The 19,949-nt window shown below is 41.1% G+C and overlaps 1 protein-coding gene across 13 annotated transcripts in view; it reads right to left on the bottom strand.

Moving 5' to 3' along the window:
• LOC148041066 (uncharacterized) overlaps nt 1-19,949 on the bottom strand; it is a 179,939-nt gene that overhangs the window by 85,879 nt on the left and 74,111 nt on the right. For 11 of the 13 annotated variants that reach the window (XR_015690655.1, XR_015690653.1, XR_015690654.1 and 8 more), the window contains exon 11: nt 19,788-19,829. Coding sequence is in view for 10 of the 13 variants with exons in the window: in XM_087676397.1 (XP_087532523.1) it covers nt 19,788-19,829 (42 nt within the window). In the remaining 3 variants the exon portion in view is untranslated. Of the gene's footprint in view, nt 1-13,317; nt 13,554-19,787; nt 19,830-19,949 lie in introns of those variants that run through there. The other 2 variants (XM_087676444.1, XM_087676452.1) reach the window with 2 other exon arrangements.

Below are 19,949 nucleotides of genomic sequence, written 5' to 3'. Positions count from 1 at the left end.
ACTGAGTGCTGCTGCTGGTTTTTCCTGCATTTTTAGTCTTTCTCTCTCCTACACTCTCATTCCAGCCTTCCTTGTCTACGTTTGCCCACAAAGATCCTCCTCATCAGAGAAGACAAAGACCGGTGGCGGGTTTGGCATCAACATTTAATTTCTCTATCATTTCCGTTGCGCATTGGGAGATATTCTTTTTCTCCCTTTCACCCTTCCTTCTCCAGTACCATGGCCTCTCCATCGACAAATTGTCCTTCTACTGGGTGCTACTACTGGGGCACGAACGATCATCCCACCGCCGCTTGCTGCCTTCAACCTTTGCTCCCTACCCCACCCGAGTAGATGCATCTTTCTCCCGGCACTCCTTGTGCCACATCTCCTTTCTGGGCCACAGAGATCATTCTGCATCAACTATCAGAGTAATATACTCAAGGCAATAAGTCACATCCAATGCGCACTAATTCCTTTCGAGCACACAGAGGATTAATTGGCGCTACGACCTCCTGGAGATCGTCGCAATGCCAGCAGCAGTCTTCTCCCACCTATTTTCAGGTATAGTGGCTCCCACGGCCTGCGATCTTGCAGTCCGCTCCATCGAGAGAGAGTGATTGTTGAATATCATCTCCCATTAATCCACTCCTTTGAGAGACAGTGGTTGCTCGACTCCTTCCTCTTCTTTGGCTTCCCCATCCACTCCAATGAAAAGTAGCGATTCTTCCCTACTCATTGCTCAGAGTCTAAGCCCCACCCTTCACCCTCACCTACTCAGGTTTGAGAGGTCACCTTTGGGAGTTCTTCACCACCCTAGATGCCTTCTTCGACACGCGCGACGGCACTTTCTTCGACATCAGATGATACAAAGTCCGTGATCCATGAGTTTTTGAATTTCCTATCTATCTCAGAGAGGGATTTGGCGAGGGATGATCTCTCTTCACTCTCCGAGAGGGCTCCTACTCCTACTACTTCTTCACCTTCCAAGGGGGACCCTTTACCTCCAACCTTAGAGGGGGCACCTACTCCACATGAAGTTCTTTACCCATCATCTACTTTTTTGGGATGGTTGTCTTTGAGCAATCATCTCTTCTACTTGTACCTAGAATCACGAGGATCTACCTAGCTCAAGGCCTTGAAGGTTCAGCCACAACTTGGTAACGAGACCTTTGTATTCCTTCCTGCATGGATGCACGGAGCTAGTGGCTTCTCTCCCGAGGTTGAGTTTCACGTTCTCCAGTTCACTCTGTCTACTATTCTTTACTGCAGGTTCCCTTTCATGTGGAAATCTTGGATCCTAGGGATATTCTACATCTTCTTCCTCCTATGCATTGCATGATTTCATCATCTTTGCACTAGGGCACTTGGGCAAGTGAACAATTTCCCTACGAGGGACACTATCCAAGTGGCACCTGCTACATGAGCATTCTTCAGCATGTAACATTGCATCTTTGCCTCATTCTTCTCTTGTTCCCCTTTTTGGCCTTGAGAGGGGGTATTAAGAAACCCTTTGCCCGCAATTTGCGTTTTTTTGCATTTCTGCGTTTTGCGTTTAGAATTTGCAGCCCCAAAAACGGGCATCATCCTAGATTGACTGTGTCTATTTATAGACCACTCTCTCATTCATTCCTTACGGTTGATTCATTCAGTCCGTCACCTCTTCTCTCCAACCTCTCCACTACCCTCACACCCCTTCACGAGGACATTGCAGTTTGTGATTCGTGGCTGTCTTCATCATCTTCCTTGTGCTATGGCACTCTATTTCCCTAATATCACATTCACTCCATGATTCAGATCTTCATCATTCCATTCATCAGAGTTTCTTCTATCTTCTCTTCTCTTCACTTCTCCATGTTTGTTGAGTTCACTCTGTGTTCCTCCCCGCAACCCCTATTGTCTCGCTGGTACATCATCTTTTGACAGTGCATACAGATGTTTAGAAATCTACACAAAGCATCTCTTGGTAACAACAAATATTTTGTTACGTTTATTCATAATTATTCAAAAAAGTTGTGGATTAAGATCAGATAGACAGAAAGAGTACCTCTCTAATGAGTTCAATGACTTCTTGAAGTCTCATGGGATAAAGAAACAATTTACTTGCAAGTATACCCCAAAGCAAAATGGAGTTGCAAAAAGAAAAAGTGAGCATATTGCAATAGTTGCACGGGAATCGATGGTTGAAAAGAATATTTCTTGTCTGAAGCTATTCATATTGCTGTCTGTATTACAAACAGTTGCAATCCATGCAATGATTCTCAAAGAATGTTTTATAGGCAATAAACCTAATATATCACACTTGAAAGTATTTGATTATATTCCATATATTCATGTGACAAATAAGCTAGGAGAGAAGCCTAATCCAAAGGCTAAAAAATGTTTTTTTTATTAGATATTCCTTATAGCAGAAAGGGTATCATTGTTATAACCCTGTCATAGGTGAATTCAGAGTGAGAGAGAATGTTATTTTTTATGAGATGAGCAATTGGTATGCATCGAATGGTGATACATTAGATGATGATCATGATCATGATAGTTATATACACAAAGAAAAGCAAGAATCATGGAGACTTAGTGGACTAGAAACATCATCTGATACCAAATCTACAGTTAGCCCTTGGTCTGGGAGACTAAGAAGCAATCACACGTCTTCAAGTGCATCTACTAGTGTTGCAACTAAAAACAATGGGAAAAAGAAAGTGTCAAACAGTAAGGATGCATCCGCTAGTCATTTGAGATTTAATGGAAATTCCATTGATCCAAAGAGTTTGGATGATGGGCTTGGTATTTCTTCAATCAATAAACTACATGTACAAAGAGCACATGGTCATGTAAAGGCTCCACTAAGTAATCCAGTGGTACGCAAGTCTAGCAAGGTTAGATACCATACTAAAAGATTTGGTTTTGAAGGTTATACAACTCACAACTATGCTTATATGGTAAAGCTGGTTAAGGATGATAAGCCCACTTGTTTTGAGGAGGTTGTTAATCATGCTCATGGGGATGCAACAATGGATGAGGAGATGGTTGCATTAAAAACCAATAAGACTTGAGATATGGTATCATTGCTTAAGAGCAAGAAATCTACTGGCTTTAAATGGATCTACAAAATAAAGCATAATACAAATGGTTCTATTAGCAAGTATACGACTAGGCTAATTGCAAAAGACTATACTCAAACATATGCCATAGATTATAAAGAGGCATTCAATCCAGTTGCTAGGATTGCAACTGTTAGATGTGTGCTTGCTTTAGTAATAGCCAAAGATTGAAATTTACATCAAATGGATATAAAGTATGCCTTTCTATATGGTGAAAGGCAAGAAAAGATATATATATAAAGCAACCAGTAAGTTATGCATCCCACATCTGCAACTTAAAAAAGAAGCTCTATGGACTAAAGCAAGCACCTTGAGCATGGTCTGACAAAATCAAAGAGTATCTTGTCAACATTGGCTTTTATGTTTCTTATATTGATCACTCACTTTATGTGAGAAAGGAAGATGCAAGTTTGGTTATCATAATCATCTATGTGGATGACTTGATCATTACAGATAACAATAACAATGGAATCACAGAAATCAATAACCATTTGAAGAATAAGTTTAAGATAAAGGATTTGGGTGAGCTAAGGTACTTTCTTGGTATTGAGGTAATCAAATGTAATGATGACATATGATTGTGCCAAAGCTAGTATACCTTGGATATATTATCCAAGTATAGTATAATAGCATGTAAGCCTCTTTCAGTGCCATTGAAGCGAAATATGAAGTTGAGAGCTGATGTTAGGAATGAGAAAAAAGACTCTACTATGTTCAGGAGGATAGTAGGAAGTCTGATATACATGACTATCACAAGGCCAAACTTGAGTTATGTTATTGGCCTTGTTAGTTAGTTTATACAGATATCTAGAAAGCCTCATTTGGATACAATTAGATGCATATTGAGATATCTGAAGTCCACTTTGCTTTATGGACTTTTTATTGAGGTAAGTAAGGATACACAAGTGTTTGGATACACAAATGCACATTGGACTAATAGCATGTCTAACAAAAGATCTACCAGCGGATTCATGTTTTCCCTTGGCAATGCAACAGTTATGTGGAGCAACAAAAAGCAATCTACGGTCACTTTATCGAGTACAGAGGCTAAGTACAAAAATGTTGCTATAGTAGCATGTGAGATAATATGGCTACAAAAGTTGTTGGGTGATTTAGATATACAAGGAGATGGTTGAGTTATTATTCATTGTGACAACATGAGCAACATATAGCTAGCTAGGAACCCAATGCTCCATACTAGGACAAAACACATTGAAGTGCATTACCACTTTGTAAGAGAGAAGACACTTATATATGAATTTAACTTAGTATATGTCAATACACAGGATCACGTAGCTGATATTTTCACAGAGGCATTGGATACAAAGAAGCTTCAAAAATTGTGAAGCTTACTTGAAGTTACAGAGATACAATTGAGCTTAAGAGGGAGTATTGAGATGGTAAGCTCAACATGTGCGGACATTGATGATGGACCGCCTGGTTAGATGGATCCGCACCTCTACACTTAGCACGTCAGTGGTCATTATGATCCTCACATGACCACTAACTTATCACTTATTATATTTAGTTTGTTACACCTACCTATGAGTAGCATAGTTATAGCCCCAATCGATTAGTATAGTTAGTTATGCACTGTTTGACTTAATAGGCCACTTTTCTTTATGTTGTATCTTATCTATAATTTGTGTACATTGTATTGTGTAAAAAAGAAAAAGAATAAACCACAAGAAAACGTTTTGGCCTCCATCTCTTCTCGTATTCTTGAGTGAGCCTCCTCTTGTATGTATGGTATATGTTTGGCGCAATAGCTCAAGTAATTCCCCCACCATGCGATTTGTGATAGTATTGGCAATATACAACAATGCAAGTTGGTAGTCATTGTACTAGTAAACAACCAATCATAATGATATATATCCATGGTTATTAGTTTCTAACAATGGCCTTCAGCTTTTACACTTCTTTCCGACAATCCCTAGCAAAGTGCCCATGATCCCAACACCTATAATAGTAGAATTTTCTCGATGGAGATTTATTAAAATTTCTCTATTGATAACTATTTCTTGGTCCCCCAAGCTTACTTCTACTAGAGGTGTCAATGCATAAGCATATGTAACTATTGTAGCTATGATCCCTAATTTTAGGGATCACAACTACAATAGCAACATATGTAACTATTTCTTGGTTCCCCAACTTCATTTAGACATTACAAATTCCTTAGAGAATGATCCATTTCTTGTCTCAAAGTTGGCCAAAAAAAGTCTTAAAATTGTTTTCTCAATAGCATCAATACATCAATACTCGATAATTGTAAACTTCAATTTCTTTTGACACCAAACACAATCGTACATTTCAAAGCTCAACTTCTATTGACACCAAAGACAATTGTACATTTTAAAGAATCCATCCATTCAATTGTCAAGCTCGACATAGCATAGGCTTTCCTTGCTAGAGGTCCAAACACACCAAGCTGCTACAACAAGAGATTGACCAACTCCTATATCAATTGTTTATCATCCTCAAAGCCCACATCTAAGATCAATAAACCAAGTATACAAAAACAGCCAACCAACATATGCAATGATTCTCAATACAAGTCTATGATTAATGCTCTAACCAATTGCAAAACAACAATTCATGTCATGCGATTGCCCTATCCTGTGGCCATCCCAAAGTCATACTTTGTGCAAACATACACAAATGAAAGCAACATCCTCAAGTGCATTTCAAAAGGCATACACCAATGGTCCATGAGCAAAGATACCTCATATGACAAAAGTGTCACATCTCTTACTTGATCTTCAAGAACAATAGAGGATACCATGCATGAATCCACATGCCATACTCCAATGCTTTCACATATACTAAACTCCACTAGATATCTCAATCACCCATAACGACTACTTTACAAGCCTTTATGCCCATAGCCATGGCTGCTTGACAAGACTTACGCCCATAGCCATCCTTGGAGATTCATAGTGCTTCATAAGACTTACCATGATGGCCATACAAAGAGATCAATATTGGCAACACATCTTAAGCATAAAAGCATCCCATTCAAGATAAACAAACATCCACTTAGTGCCCTACACTTTGCATACCAAACAAATACACTAACTTGTAACACAAATGACCTAAAGCAACAAATCATAGTAGGTCCCAAAGCAAATATATTGTCAGCACATAGTACCTTAGGTGTATATAATGTATATCAACCAACCACTAGATATCTAAGCGTACCTAACCAAAAGGAGTGGAACTACAACCCCCCTCTTGAGCATCAACCAATGCTCCACATCTGCACTCTATTGAGTCTAATGGAGCTATAACCAAGGTTGGTTCCAACTAAAATGCCTCAAGGTAAAGCGACAACAATTGAGGTGAATTTGCTAGGCCACTCTCTTCCATCCATTTCATATCCAATAATGCATAGTCTATAAACTTCACTAGATAATGATGGGAAACTTCAACCTTCCTAGCAATATTTAGCCTTTCCCATAAGCGTCATATTATCATAAATTGGTGGCTGCAAATATTGATGCACGGGAGGTACCACTCATGCATTTGCAATAGGCACACCCATGGTTGGCTTATTAGGACCAGCCCCCTAAACTTTGCATTTCATACAATCCCGTAGGGCCTCCCACACGTCCATACAAGCCTGATTGCAACCCTAGCTGCATGCCAATATTTCCATAAATGCCAGTCTTGGCTGTGCACCACCAAAACATTACCCTATAAGTGATGCAAACCAGGCTGTAAACCAGCACCATGAGTTACTTGCATACCAAGCCACTTGATGCATTGCTATCCATATCCTAGAGCACTACAACCACCTCCAAAATAGCCTAGATATGCAAATGGTTGCTGCATTGTTGGATGCCAAAATGCATGCTAAATTATTCCCTTTGCAGGCATACTAGCACCATTACCATATATAGACTCTTGAATTGGATCCCTATGCACATTGGGTTGCTTCCCATTAAATGGCATAGACTGAAGTTGTTGCCCTTGTGCTCTTCTAGCGCATCTAGACTGTGAATGCCTCTTCTTGTGCTTTGACTTTTGAGGTCCAAGCATTACACCAGAATATTTTGGGTGCTGAGCAACCTATGCTAATGCATTCACTGCATTCCTCAATTACACCTAAAGCATTACATTTGTGTCATCTTCCTTCAGTGACTCACAAGCTCTCCCTTGTGTGGTATCAGTTGCATTAGTGTGTTGATGTCCAACATTGGCATAACCTTCAATCGAACCTGTACTATGCAACAACTGCTCCTCGGAAGAGGACAATGAGTTGTCATCACTTCATCTCAGTCCTATGAGACATCTTTGCTGAATTTCCAAAAATTCACCAGAGTGCACTGAATTACAGCAAGCCAAAACTCAAAAGTGCACCTCCAAACAACCAGAGCTCACCCCCTTAGGAAAGATGGTGATGGCCTGATAAAACAGAACCATGAAACCATCCTATAGACCTGATCTATAGGGCGGTGAACATAAACTTACAGCGCACACACTATTCAATTTAGCAAAGAAATAAATGATACAAAGAACCTAAGAGCTAGAGTGCTCTTGCACAATACACAATACCAGATTGACCGTCAAGGTGAGCGCCCTTTATGGTATTTCATTAATATTGAAGATAAGCTTTTACATGAACCACTTGTAACCCGCTCATGCAATCAACATAGTTATCATAGACCACTCACCTAATGATTCCTCATGTGCCTCGCTCTTCAATGGACCAAATTCGCTCCAATTGCTATGTCCTCAATTACTATTTCCAACCTTGACCAATGAGCTTTGAATTTGTATCAATTACACACTCAAAGCAGTGTGTCTTCAAGTATACAAAGCTGCAATCACTCTAATGTTAACCATGACATTGAGAAATGCATCCAAGGTCCCTCACTGCTGCCACAATGCAATCAACAAGAAATTTGCAAGAATCTCAGTCCAAGACTGATCCAATTCGCTGAATTACACCTCAATCCTAATTGTTCAAAAATCTTAGAGCTTTCCCCTAACCAATGCACCTTCAGCTCATTGTCAAATTAAAGTAATTTGGACTATAAACTTGCTCTCTCGAATGCATTTTCCCTAGGCTCAAAAGTTGAATTTAATGCTTTCAATGGTGCCTACAAAATCAAATTGCATGTTGGAATACATTTGCCCTAATGTCTGCCCCGAATCTTCAATGATTTGGCAACACGAAACCAAGGCTGTAACGTCTAATAGCATCTGATACTAGTACCATACTAATCAGACTAATGACTCTTGGATCTAAGTCCAATTTAAAAGAATTTTACATACAGTTTGAAATCTATACATAATGTTTAGACTTAAATCAAGACTTAAAACTAAGTGCAAGCGAGAGTTCACATGAGAGTGTAGTATGAAACCAACAACCATATTATGAGCCAAATTGGCGATCTCAAAACGGATAGAGATAAACGCTCTAAGTACTCATATCACTCTCAATATCGAAGTCAAAAGAATTCTCACCACCACTAGAGGAGTCATTACCCTCCTCAACAAAATCTCCATCATTATGTGAATTTCCCTCGTCGTCATACTCCGGCCCTCTAAGCTCTATATGGGAGGTAGAGACAGGCATGTCCTCATGTGCCACACCTGGAGTACTCCTTGAGCCACTCCCATGCCTTGCATAGCACCTAAGCATAGTTTTCAGGTATGAAAGGTACGATACGGTACGGTATGATAAAATATAGTACTAATTGGTACCTTATCATTTTATAGGGTACGGTACGATATTAGTACGAAAAAATTTTAAGATGATTTTTTAAATAACAAAAACCATAAATAATTAAATGATAGATCATAGAATATATGTTTAAAGTGAAAATAGCCATTTCATTACAGAATAAGATGAATACATGAGGGTGACCATCGTAGTCGCATGGGCTACGCAAAACATGCGATATATCATACAACTACAGTCTAGTATATCTGATACAAAAAAAAAGAGACTTATGTCATATGAATGATGAATCTATGATGAGGCATCACTATCACCATCATCATCATCATAAAAACCATCTGAGTGCTCATCAGGAGAGTCTGAAGATGACTCCTCGGCATCCGATGATGAGACGCACTCATACTCATCCTCACTAATGAGGTTACCATTATCATCAAATGATGGCTCCCTAGGTGGCAGCTGTGTAGGCAAGGAGGGGATATCATCATGAGGCACAGGATGTGAGCTACTAGAGCCCTACCTTACATATATCTGTAAGCCACTTGAACCACCCCTCCTCGATGATGGAGGGCGTCGAATGGCCATGCCCCTACTACCATCTACTCGAACTCCTCGCCCACGAGCACGCTGAATGCGAATGTCACCAGTATGTGCTGCTATAAGCTCTCTATAGAGCTCTGCAAAAATCATCTCCTCCTCCTCCAACTCCTTATGTACACTCGGAAGAGTGTCGCCTGGTCAACTTGAATGTATCAACATTCACCTACACAATGCAGTGATGCACATAAGATTAATCATGATTCATTGTAAATGCTAAAATCTAAATTGTAAAGTATAAAGTTTAAACTTCAAACTTCAAAGTTTAAAAGTTAAAACAACAAATTTTAAATGTTATGGTTAAGTGTTTAAACTTTACCGGCTTCAGACTACCCATGCTCATCATAGCCCTCATCATGCATAAGTTAGTGCGGCAATAGACTAGCCGCTCTAACTGTCGTGTGCTAAGCCGATTGCGAATCTTTGTGTGAATGAGAAAATAGACACTCCAGTTTCTCTCACATGCACCCGAAGAGCAATCCTAGGCAAAGACCCTCATGGCTAAGGGCTGAAGGGTCTCCAGTGCGTATCCAAAGTTTTGCCACCAAAATAAAGGCTTCACAAGTAACTCTCTCCTCCAACAAGTGGGAGAAGCAAAAGCCACATGCCCTCTCTGATCTACATAGCATCCTAGCTCCTCTAGCACTACATTGTGGTCATCAACAGGAACCACATGAGTCAAATAAGCAAGCTAGTCTGAACGGAACTCTCTATCATCCATGACCGTTGGTGACTTGTAGGCTGGATGTACCAATGCGGCAAAACCATGGATGGACTTATGCATCCACACCCATCTCCTCTCTGCTATCTCTAAAACATGTGCACGCTGTGTCTCTGTGATCACTATATAAGCACGTGCCTCTGTCAATGCCGCTCTAAAGAAGTAAATGAGAAGGCCCATGGTGGACCCCTCACAATCACTCATACGTAACACCCTATAAAAGAGAGTCACGACAATGACAATGGCACAGACTTTTTGCTAAAACTGCTCATTAAGGCACAAGCGATGCATGGCTTTTGCCTCCTTTGTCCCATGCTCATCCCACTCATTCCATAGAGTCGACACCACTCTCTGGCGCAAGCTGGACTACACCTCAGAAAGGCGATCTAGCAATAACCACATGTAAGCAAAGCGAGTTGAAGAAGGCTTCTTCAACTCCAGTCTGCTATGCTCACGATACATCGCAAGCACCTTTACCTTTACCGTGATGAATGTGACAATTGATGTAGCTTTGCGAACCACCCTCTTCATCCACTTGAGCTTCCCAATGTCCTCCATGAGCAAGTCCAAACAATGACTTGCACATGGAGTCTACACAATTGTAGGGAACTCGGCCTCGAGCAAACGGTCCATGCGCCTACAATTCAATGCATTGCCAGTAACAACTTGCACCACATTTTAAGGACCCATCTACGACCACAATTTACAAATTACAAGTTATGTATAAATCAAATTTCAATTATGAATCATGATATTGTCATAGTGAAAGAAAGTGAAACAAATTTAAAACGCAAATTACAATGTATACCTCAATAATAGCTTGTCAAATGCGCCGTAGATGAACGCCCGTCATTTTTCTCCCCCTCTTGCCGGTATCTACGGCCCGCAAAAAGTAAGTGCTGACTGGACATGAGGCGAGTATATTGATGATGCCCTGTTTCTTACGATCACTCCATCTGTCGGTGTGAATGGAGCAAACATGTTTTATCCATGCGGTCCAATAGAATCAAGGGCTCTATCAATCCTCCCCTTCTCTTCATCAATCTTTCTCGTCCTCATGTCGTTGTATGTGACACCGGTCCATCCTTCACATGGACCCACATTGGCAATGGATTTTACAATCTTCTTGCATTGCTCTTGCTTTAGGAAATTGAATGCAAGATTGCACTCAATCACTGTGCGTGCAATTTCAATATCCGCAAGTCGTTGCCTTTCTCTAAGAAAGGCAACCGATCCACGCACATGACCAGGAGCTTGAGAGAAAGACGATTGTCTCTCCGGCACCACATGAGCCTCCACTCTTTGTCTTTTACAAGAGCCGGATGCAGATGTGAAGCCCCCACCACCAATGGTAGAGGCCTCTCCCGCATCGATTGAAGATACACCCACATTGGATGCTTCCTCGTTAGTAGGCATAGGAGTTGGTGCCGATAAGCCACTTCCTCCTCCTCTTGTGGATCCCCCTCTCATCTTGGCAAAAATCTCCTCCGCAATGTTTTAAGGGATCTCCTTACATGAAGCAACTTGCCCCCCCGTCTTGGAACGATGTTGGAGAAGCTGAGTTGTACCACTTGTATAGCACTTCCCGCAATACTTGCACGTCCAATGGTGAGAGTTGGACTTCTTTGTATCCCTCTCCACATGGATCACATGCAAATTGAAGGCCTCATGCTTCTCACGCATCATGGTGCCGATGACGAATAAAGAGGCCCGAGAGAGAGAGAGAGAGAGAGAGAGAGAGAGAGATGCTTGAGTCTCAAATCTTGAAACTTGAGTCTTGAAAGTTGAAAGGGAGAGAGACTCGAGAGGCCCGAGGGTTGGAGTAAAGTTGTAGGGTAAAGTTGAAAGAGCAAGAGTGAGAGAGAGGAAATGGGAAATAAGAATGGCAAATCCTTTGATAGGGTGCAGCCCGCGAGATAGAGACCCAAGGGGATGGGAGATGAGATTTGAGAATGGCAAATGCTTCGATAGGGTGCGGGAAAGAGGAAGATGAGAATGGTAACTTGTAAGTGCTTGCTGAATTGGTGTGGAAGCATGGAGGAGAGGAGCACCTTTTGTAGATGAGAAAAGGGTCAAAGTTCAAAGTTCAAACAATCAAAGTCTAAAGAGAGAAGGAATCGAAAGAGAGGGTTGCAAGCTAGAGCCTAGAAGAAATCCAAAGAGGAGCACTTTTTAAGTTTTGCATGGCTGGAATTCGGAAAAGGGGCGTGGGGTGAGGTATCCAAGGCTTCCCACCTCCCCAAAAAGCACAATAGTGCAGGAAAATCATGAAACACAGGATGTGGGGGCGCAGGAAACGCAGAACGAGAACGCGCAGGCCAGGTGGCTGAAAGAGACCAATTTTAGCGTACGAAATGATACGAAATCGTATCGTACGGATCATACCATACGAATTCTTCCGTACCACGTACGGAGGCAACTATGCACCTAAAGTGCCCCATCATGGCCACAGGTAGTAGCAAATTTCAATGTCAAAGTGAAAGCACCACCACTAGAGGCATGAGGTGAAACAATGGCACACCGGTGTGCACAAGTGCAAGAGACCCATTGGTTTATCTCCCCAAGCTCCCAATAAAGTTGCAGTTTTAGCTATGCTAGCTAAGAGCTTGAGTTCATTTTCATTGAGATATACATTTAAAGGATAAAACTAAATGTCAAGGGAGGAACTATAAGGCCTAAATCACCATAATCATAAAGAAGAGTGAAGAAATCTCAACAGAACGAATGTAATATGCAATAGGCACACAAGAAATATTGTAATTTAATTTTAGTGGAGTCTTTAATTCAGAGCTTATACAACTTAGATTAATCCAGTTCAAACAAGTTTGATATGATAGCTCATGATACATTCACTGAGACAATAGCTCACATAATACTCAGCATATATCAATTCAATTGTTGTACATATGATCCAAACTCAAGACATAGACCCCTTTGCCAAGAACAAAACCCGTATATGCAAAGATTTCATTCAAGACAAAGCAGCTTGTATAAATCCAGAAGCACTGTGTTAGAGCTTTGAGAAGACACTAATTTCATCCCAAAATAATCTCTTGTATCTAGACCTCCAACAATAAATCAAGAAATCTTTAAATTTGTCCATACTATATCTCACTATGATAGCTACAAGTAAGAGAGGGCACCTGGATCAAGAGAGCTTTAACTACCAAAGCTATTGACTACAATACTCTGCATGTTTGCGATGTGTTATAGCAATGACCTGTTGTAAATCAGTCCATGAAAGACCTCCAAGAACTCTCTTTTCAAGCTTTGCTTTCTCTTGATGTTACCCCTACTATGAGCCATTTCTCTTCATGAACCAAAAACATGAGATATCTCCATTTTCCTTCATGTTTTTTATCAACAAATTCTCTGCAGATGGCACCCCTTTTCTCCCTACAGTTGCTTTCAATTCCTTGCCCTTATTCACGTCCAATTTCAACCCCAAAAGCCCTTCATAAAGTCTCTGAAAGCATACATTAAGGCTAGGTAAAAGCTCTTCCTGTGTAATGTGACCTATAAACATCTAAACTTAAGCATAAACCACATGAACTTGTCAAGTAACATAAAGAAGACTAAAGTTCCTTTGATGTAAGCCACTTATTAAATCTCTGTGTCGAATCACTATGCAAACAACCCAATAAGTAAGTAGTAGGCATATAAATGAGCTTCCCATAAAGGCGGACTCTTTCACTGTTTTGTCCATTAGATATGATACCACACGACATCCACCCCCTCTACACTTGCACATCCTTCGGTGCCACACTATTCAATCTGTAGGTTATTGGTTTTTAGTCAATGCTTTCTACCCACCATGATTAGACCCTTCTTGCTCTCAAAAAATTGTCAATCAAGACATCCAATATAAAACTACTCATAGCCTTCTAACTATAGCTTGAATCGGAGAGCTTTCTGAAGGAAAGCTATAGCCTCAATTCCAAAGTATAACTTCCCTGAAAGCACTAAAGTCGATTTTTGAAAGCTGCTGCCCCAAAAAACTTTGCACAGCCTGCTTTCCTATTTTCTTGTGTGCAGTCTACTATTGACATTGACCTTCCAACACATGTATCTCCTCCATACTTACTCAATTCGCTACCAAACTTGGAAGGGATCTTCCTTAGGTGTGAATGTACACCCTAGATGTGTTGCACATCATCAGAGGCTCTCCAATTAACACCAGATTTTAGAACATTAGAGCTGTCGAAAACTGTGAACTACGACAACCTACTCTGCAACCTGTATGTACTGTACTTACAGCACTCTCACCTTAGCCACTGTAAACTTGCTTTCCTCCAACATGTGCCAAAACTTCTTCATCTTCAGCAAGTACATAGCTTTCCCCTTGCTCATTTTCTATACTGTCATCAATAAGCTCAAGGTCCAGTCCATCCTCTTCATTTTTGTCTGAATCTCTTCTCTTAAACAGTTTGATCCTCTTTCCTACAATTGGAATCTTCACATTTGTACCATCCAACTCACAAAGAGCATAGATAGCATTATAGGGACCAAACTTTCTCTTAGAGACCTTCCTGATGGTACCATGCTGATTGTGCAAGCTGCTATTGTATACAACTATCCAATCTCCATCCTCTATAGCCCTTGGTGTAAGTTTGTGCTTTTTGTCAAACCTCTATTTGTTTCGAAGCCTAGATACCCTCAGTCTTTCTACTACAATCTCTTTGTCTTCTAGCCTTCTTTCCAACTAATGGATCCTTAAAGCTAGCAGCTCCTCTCAAGTCACCCCGTCCACCATTGGCATGATCGGCTTTTGTCCATATATTAGTTCAGCTAGCATATACCCTATCATAGCATTGTGTGTGGTACAATCAGCCCATTATGTCGGTCACAAGTTCCTTGGATATGCACAATGAATAAAATAACCATAAGAGCCACAGGACCTGGATCTACACAACCTACTCCAGATGGCTGAAACACCAATGCTTTACCATGCCTAGATATCATCTCCTCCAAGCATTTCCTCTCTGCAAGGAAGAGAAATCCATTATAACCAATCTTTAGCTCTTTAAGCAATTCCACAATAACTTGGTGACCGATTCCCTTTGGATCCCTTAAGCTTGGCTATCTAGATGCCAAATCATACATTTCTTCTCGGTCTGGTGGCAATGACATTGCAACCAGTTTAATTTTCTTGTCCACAAATTTGTACTTTATCTCTACCATAGCTTCAACCCTTTTATTCAGACATAATCATTCCTACTTAACAAACTCCTCTATCACTTGAAACATACTCAATAATCAAAACTGTAACATGTTTTCAGCCATATTTTCAGATTCAGCATTGTTGGAATTTCAACCACTTTGTCCACAAAAATCAGTCCATCATACATACTAGAGATGCTATTCTCTACTACCAATAATCCATGCTTTCTCATGTATTTTTCAACCCTGCATATATATAGTCTTTCAGCCCTATTCATAGACTCAATTCTTTGAAAACATACAATGTAGAAAAGGTGGAGGTGGAGAGTTTAAGATGTAGAGACTCAAGAGTGTGGAGGGTGGAGGATGGAGTCATTGAGGGAGTAGAAAGGGTAGGGAAGTTAGGGGAGTAGAGAGAGCTTGATGAAGTAGGAAGGGTAGGGAGGTTGAGGCAATAAAGTGAGCTTGATGGAGTAGGAAGGGTAGAGAAGTTAAGGGAGTAGAGAACTTGAGAGAGTAGAGAGCTTTGGCAAGAGTGCTTGAAAGTTAAGGGAGCTGAGAGAGTAGAAAGCTCAAGTGAGTCAAAAGAATAAATAAGATGGAGGAAGAGAGACAAATTTATCAAGAAAGGGAGAGTAATTTTAGGATTTAGGGTTGGGGAGGAAGAGAGGGATGCAGGAAAAGCAAGATGGCTCCTGCCCTGTGTGCTGCCTAACCTGCTACCTCCCTATGCACCCATTGTCGCCCTATGCTCCACATGCCACACGCCATCTATGTGCCCAAGGTCCCCTCACCCTGCTTCTTCAGAGCATGGGACAACTTTTGCCCACCTGTTTTACACCCCTTCCTAGTACCCTGTGACATTGTCACCTTCCTCATCAGTTGCCAACACCGGCTTGTGTGATCTACCCTTAGTATCATCTACCCCTTCCACAAAATCTGTGCAGCCACGCAAAGAGAGAGGGACAAAGCGAGAGAGCGGGCTGCCTGCTGCCCCCACTGTGGATTAACTATATGCCTTGAAAATACGGCATCTTCACTCACAACCTGTCTGTTCTACCCTGCCACCTGACAAGATTGCTCCACCTATGTTGCAAGAGGACTTGCATTAGTACATGTATGCTCCTGCTCCATGGTGGATCTAAGTTCGATCCATACAGACTAGGAAGCTGCAGGCTTGGTTCCAGCCATGGATGTAGAAGAAGATGATGTGGAAAAACATGTTGTGGAAGAAAACATGGTGCCCTATACTAATGACATGGCCCCAATCCATTCGAACGCTCAACCATCTGTCAAGCACAACAAGCATCTCCATGATGAGTCTACTGCTGCCCCCAAAAACCCATGCCTCAAAAGATTCTCCATCTAGCTCTTATGCTCAAGTGGCTTCTACTTTGAAGGGTTTGCCAAAACCAAATTGGAAACAATTACTTGAGTTTATGAACTCTCTTTTGGAGGAGTATGTTGAGCATCATCATCCAGCAATTCTTGCCTACGCAAAGGAGAAATTCTGGATGCACAAGTCAATACTCAAGGGTTCTTCGCTCCTTTTCTACTTTTCATATGCGAGATCTCATTCTCTTCTTCATCAGCTGGATTCTCGTGCTAACCAGGACTCGTCAATGACTGGTATCCCTTTGACAAATTGATTGTGTCGAGGAGATATTTTCTGATCCACCTGGTTTCTATCAGGTTGTACTCCTTTCTACTTCAGCATAGGATTTTCTTCTCTATCAACAGCCCCTTTTCTTGCATACGCAACTGGTGCATATTGTCCCATGGCATCCAATGGCAGGTTTCCAAAGTTTGCTCAAACAGGCATGTGGAAGTGGAGAGGTGCCCAACTATTTACCGAGCCCTTCTCAAGGATGCAATGGTTGTAGTGGGTCATGTGTTGGTGCCCCCAAGCCTAAAGGCAACAAACCGCAATCAATTTTGTATGCTATGAGATATGGCTAGAAAGAGACTCAACTGGTTGCGCCTCCATTGCAATGGTATGCAGCCTCTTTGGTTTCGACTCAAGTGGGGTACTTCTGCTGGCCAATGTTTCTCCCGTGGTCAATTGGATACTTTCATGGCCGAATATCCATACAAAAAGAGTAGCTTCGTGGACCAGCCCATGAGCAACGATCACACCACACCCCTACCATCTTCAAAGTAGCGGATTGTTGGGCCCAGTTAGTCCAAAGGCAAGCAATTGATTTCTTCTTCAAATCTAGAAACACACATATGGCCACACAATAAGGAAAAATCAAAGGAGACTTCCATGCCCACAGCACCTACCGATCCTTCTTCTTCACATCACCCCCTCTACACTTACATGTGTCACAAAGACAAATCCTCTGACACACCGACTACTCGAATTCCTATTACTACCAAAGATCCACCAACCTCCACAACTAGCCTTTGATGCTATTGATAGAGTCATTACTCATGAGATCACAAGTATCTAGGTTCCACCCCTCACACTACAAATGCGTCTTCATCCTCATGGGTTGGTTGTCAAAGGCCCAACCCCTTTGGGATTCTAGGGACTTCTTTGAATATCGTGTATTAGAAACATTGGTAGCAAAGGCACAAACCCACACAGCCGAATCCCGTCAAAACTCTTGATTCCTTGTGTCTATCTAGTCTCGAGGTGTCTCTTCCACTCTCATCCTTTTGTACTTATTGAATCCATTGTATTTGGTTCATACATGATGGCCTAGGGTCACCCTGCACTTTGTAATCTTGCTATCTTGTACTTTTTTTCATAATTCATATAATTACTCATTATGAAAAGAGAGAGAGAGAGAGAGAGAGAGAGATTTCAAATTTGAGTCTATGTGTGAATGATGAGAGAGATGACTGCATTGTATGTGTATGTCAAAGATAGGGGGAGAGAGAGAGAGAGAATGAGATGGCTAGATTGAGAGAGAGAGAGAAAGAGAGTTTGTGTGTGAAAGAAAAGAGTGATGTTGGGGAAGCTGAGGGAAAAGCTTGCCTAAAACGGTTAAAATATGGGCAAGAAACAGTAAATTTTGACCTCGGGCAAGCACACAATGGACCAATAAACTAGACAATCGGCACCATCGGACGGCTTCAAATTGATTGGACATGTCGAGCAGGACAGTGATTGGACAATTGGACCTGTCCATCGGACATAGACAACCCTGTTCAAAACAAGAGTCAAACTGGGGGTTTTGGTTAGAATGTCTTCAGCAAGCAATTCCACACCCGAATTGGCAGATTTCTGCAAATTCTAGCCATTGATATGTTGTAAACAGTAAACCCTAATTTTGATATACTGTAAAATAGAGCTTGCAAACCTGAGAGAGAGAAAGGAAAAGAAAAAGATTAATTCCCAAATGTCTACAATCTAGCACCTCAGTATGGCTGCAAAACACTCTCCTCTTGTTGTTCATCATGAAATATCAGCAAGCATGTGTCTCCATTTACTGCTACAGCTCTCCAAACTTGGGTTGCTCCAAAAATGAGAGCGAAAAGAAAGCCCCAAATAGCCAACATCAAGTTTCCATACTCCTTAATCAAGTGAGCTGCTCACTAGACCAAACTTAAGCTCAGGGCTACTTAATAACTTAAGTGCCCTAAGTGAGCTGCTTACTTGGTGAAACTTTCAATTTAATGAAAGTTTCACATTGCTCCTTATTACTTTTCCCTTGCTCTTGTACCACATAAGCTGCATACTTATCCACCGCATGCCCTGTCTCGAATCCTTCATTGCCGGAGCAATGGCCACTGTACCGAGAGCTAAGGGCATCAAAATTAGAGTTTATTTTGATTAAATTAAGCCCATTTCTCATTTTGGTGATACATTGAGTCGAGGATGAAGAAAATTCAGTGTTTATTACAAGTGTGCAGTTCTTTTTCCACCCTTTGGGCCTTGGGGGAGCCAAGAAGTTACAAGAAAGTAGGAATATATGTAGCTGATGGTACAGATTCTGTTATGGCAGGCATAAACACATCCGTGTAGTTGTAGACAGCAGCGAGACCAGTAAGGAAAAAAACATAAGCACCTCACCAAAATGATGTAAATGTGGGCAATCTCAAGAAAGGATATTTCTTAAAATGAATACGATGGCACCTGCAACCCTTTCTGGATATGTAATCTCCAAGGCTGACAATGATAACAAGCCCTGTGTCTGTCCACAGGGTGTTAATAGAACCTTGCACTTGGCATGAGTGCAAGGCCAAGCACAGACAGACAAAGACACCAATAATATATTCATAATCCCAAACCCATAGATATATTGCTACCTTGGAATCCTTTTGTTTCACAGACCTTTTAGTCTTTACAAGATAGTACATGTCTTTTCTTTACTCTTCCTCTTGGGCAATTGTTTTCAAAATCAAAAGTAGGGTTGAGAAAATTGACTTCTGAGGCACTATGTACACTATATATAAAATCTATTCATTTCAAAGCAAGCATGACATGCACCTACATCGGCACCTTCTTAGGAAAGAACCAGCACAACAACTAGCTCTGGAAAATACTCAAAAGGACATACAGAAGAAATGCAAAATTTGATGCAACTCTTACCGTATCTCCATCCTGAGCATAGTAATTTATTCTCTCTGCAACCTACATCAACCAGTGACAACAAGACTTGAATAAAAGTTATTGCAATGTAAATTATGTAATCCAGATATTACTTTAGCTGAAATGACATTTATATAAAACAGGTCAGCAGTGCAACTTCAA

Source organism: Lygodium microphyllum, chromosome 1, assembly GCF_053477565.2.
Source record: "Lygodium microphyllum isolate KBCC chromosome 1, Lygodium_microphyllum_v1.1.10, whole genome shotgun sequence".
Taxonomy (NCBI): domain Eukaryota; kingdom Viridiplantae; phylum Streptophyta; class Polypodiopsida; order Schizaeales; family Lygodiaceae; genus Lygodium; species Lygodium microphyllum.
This window is presented reverse-complemented; position numbering and strand designations above follow the sequence as displayed.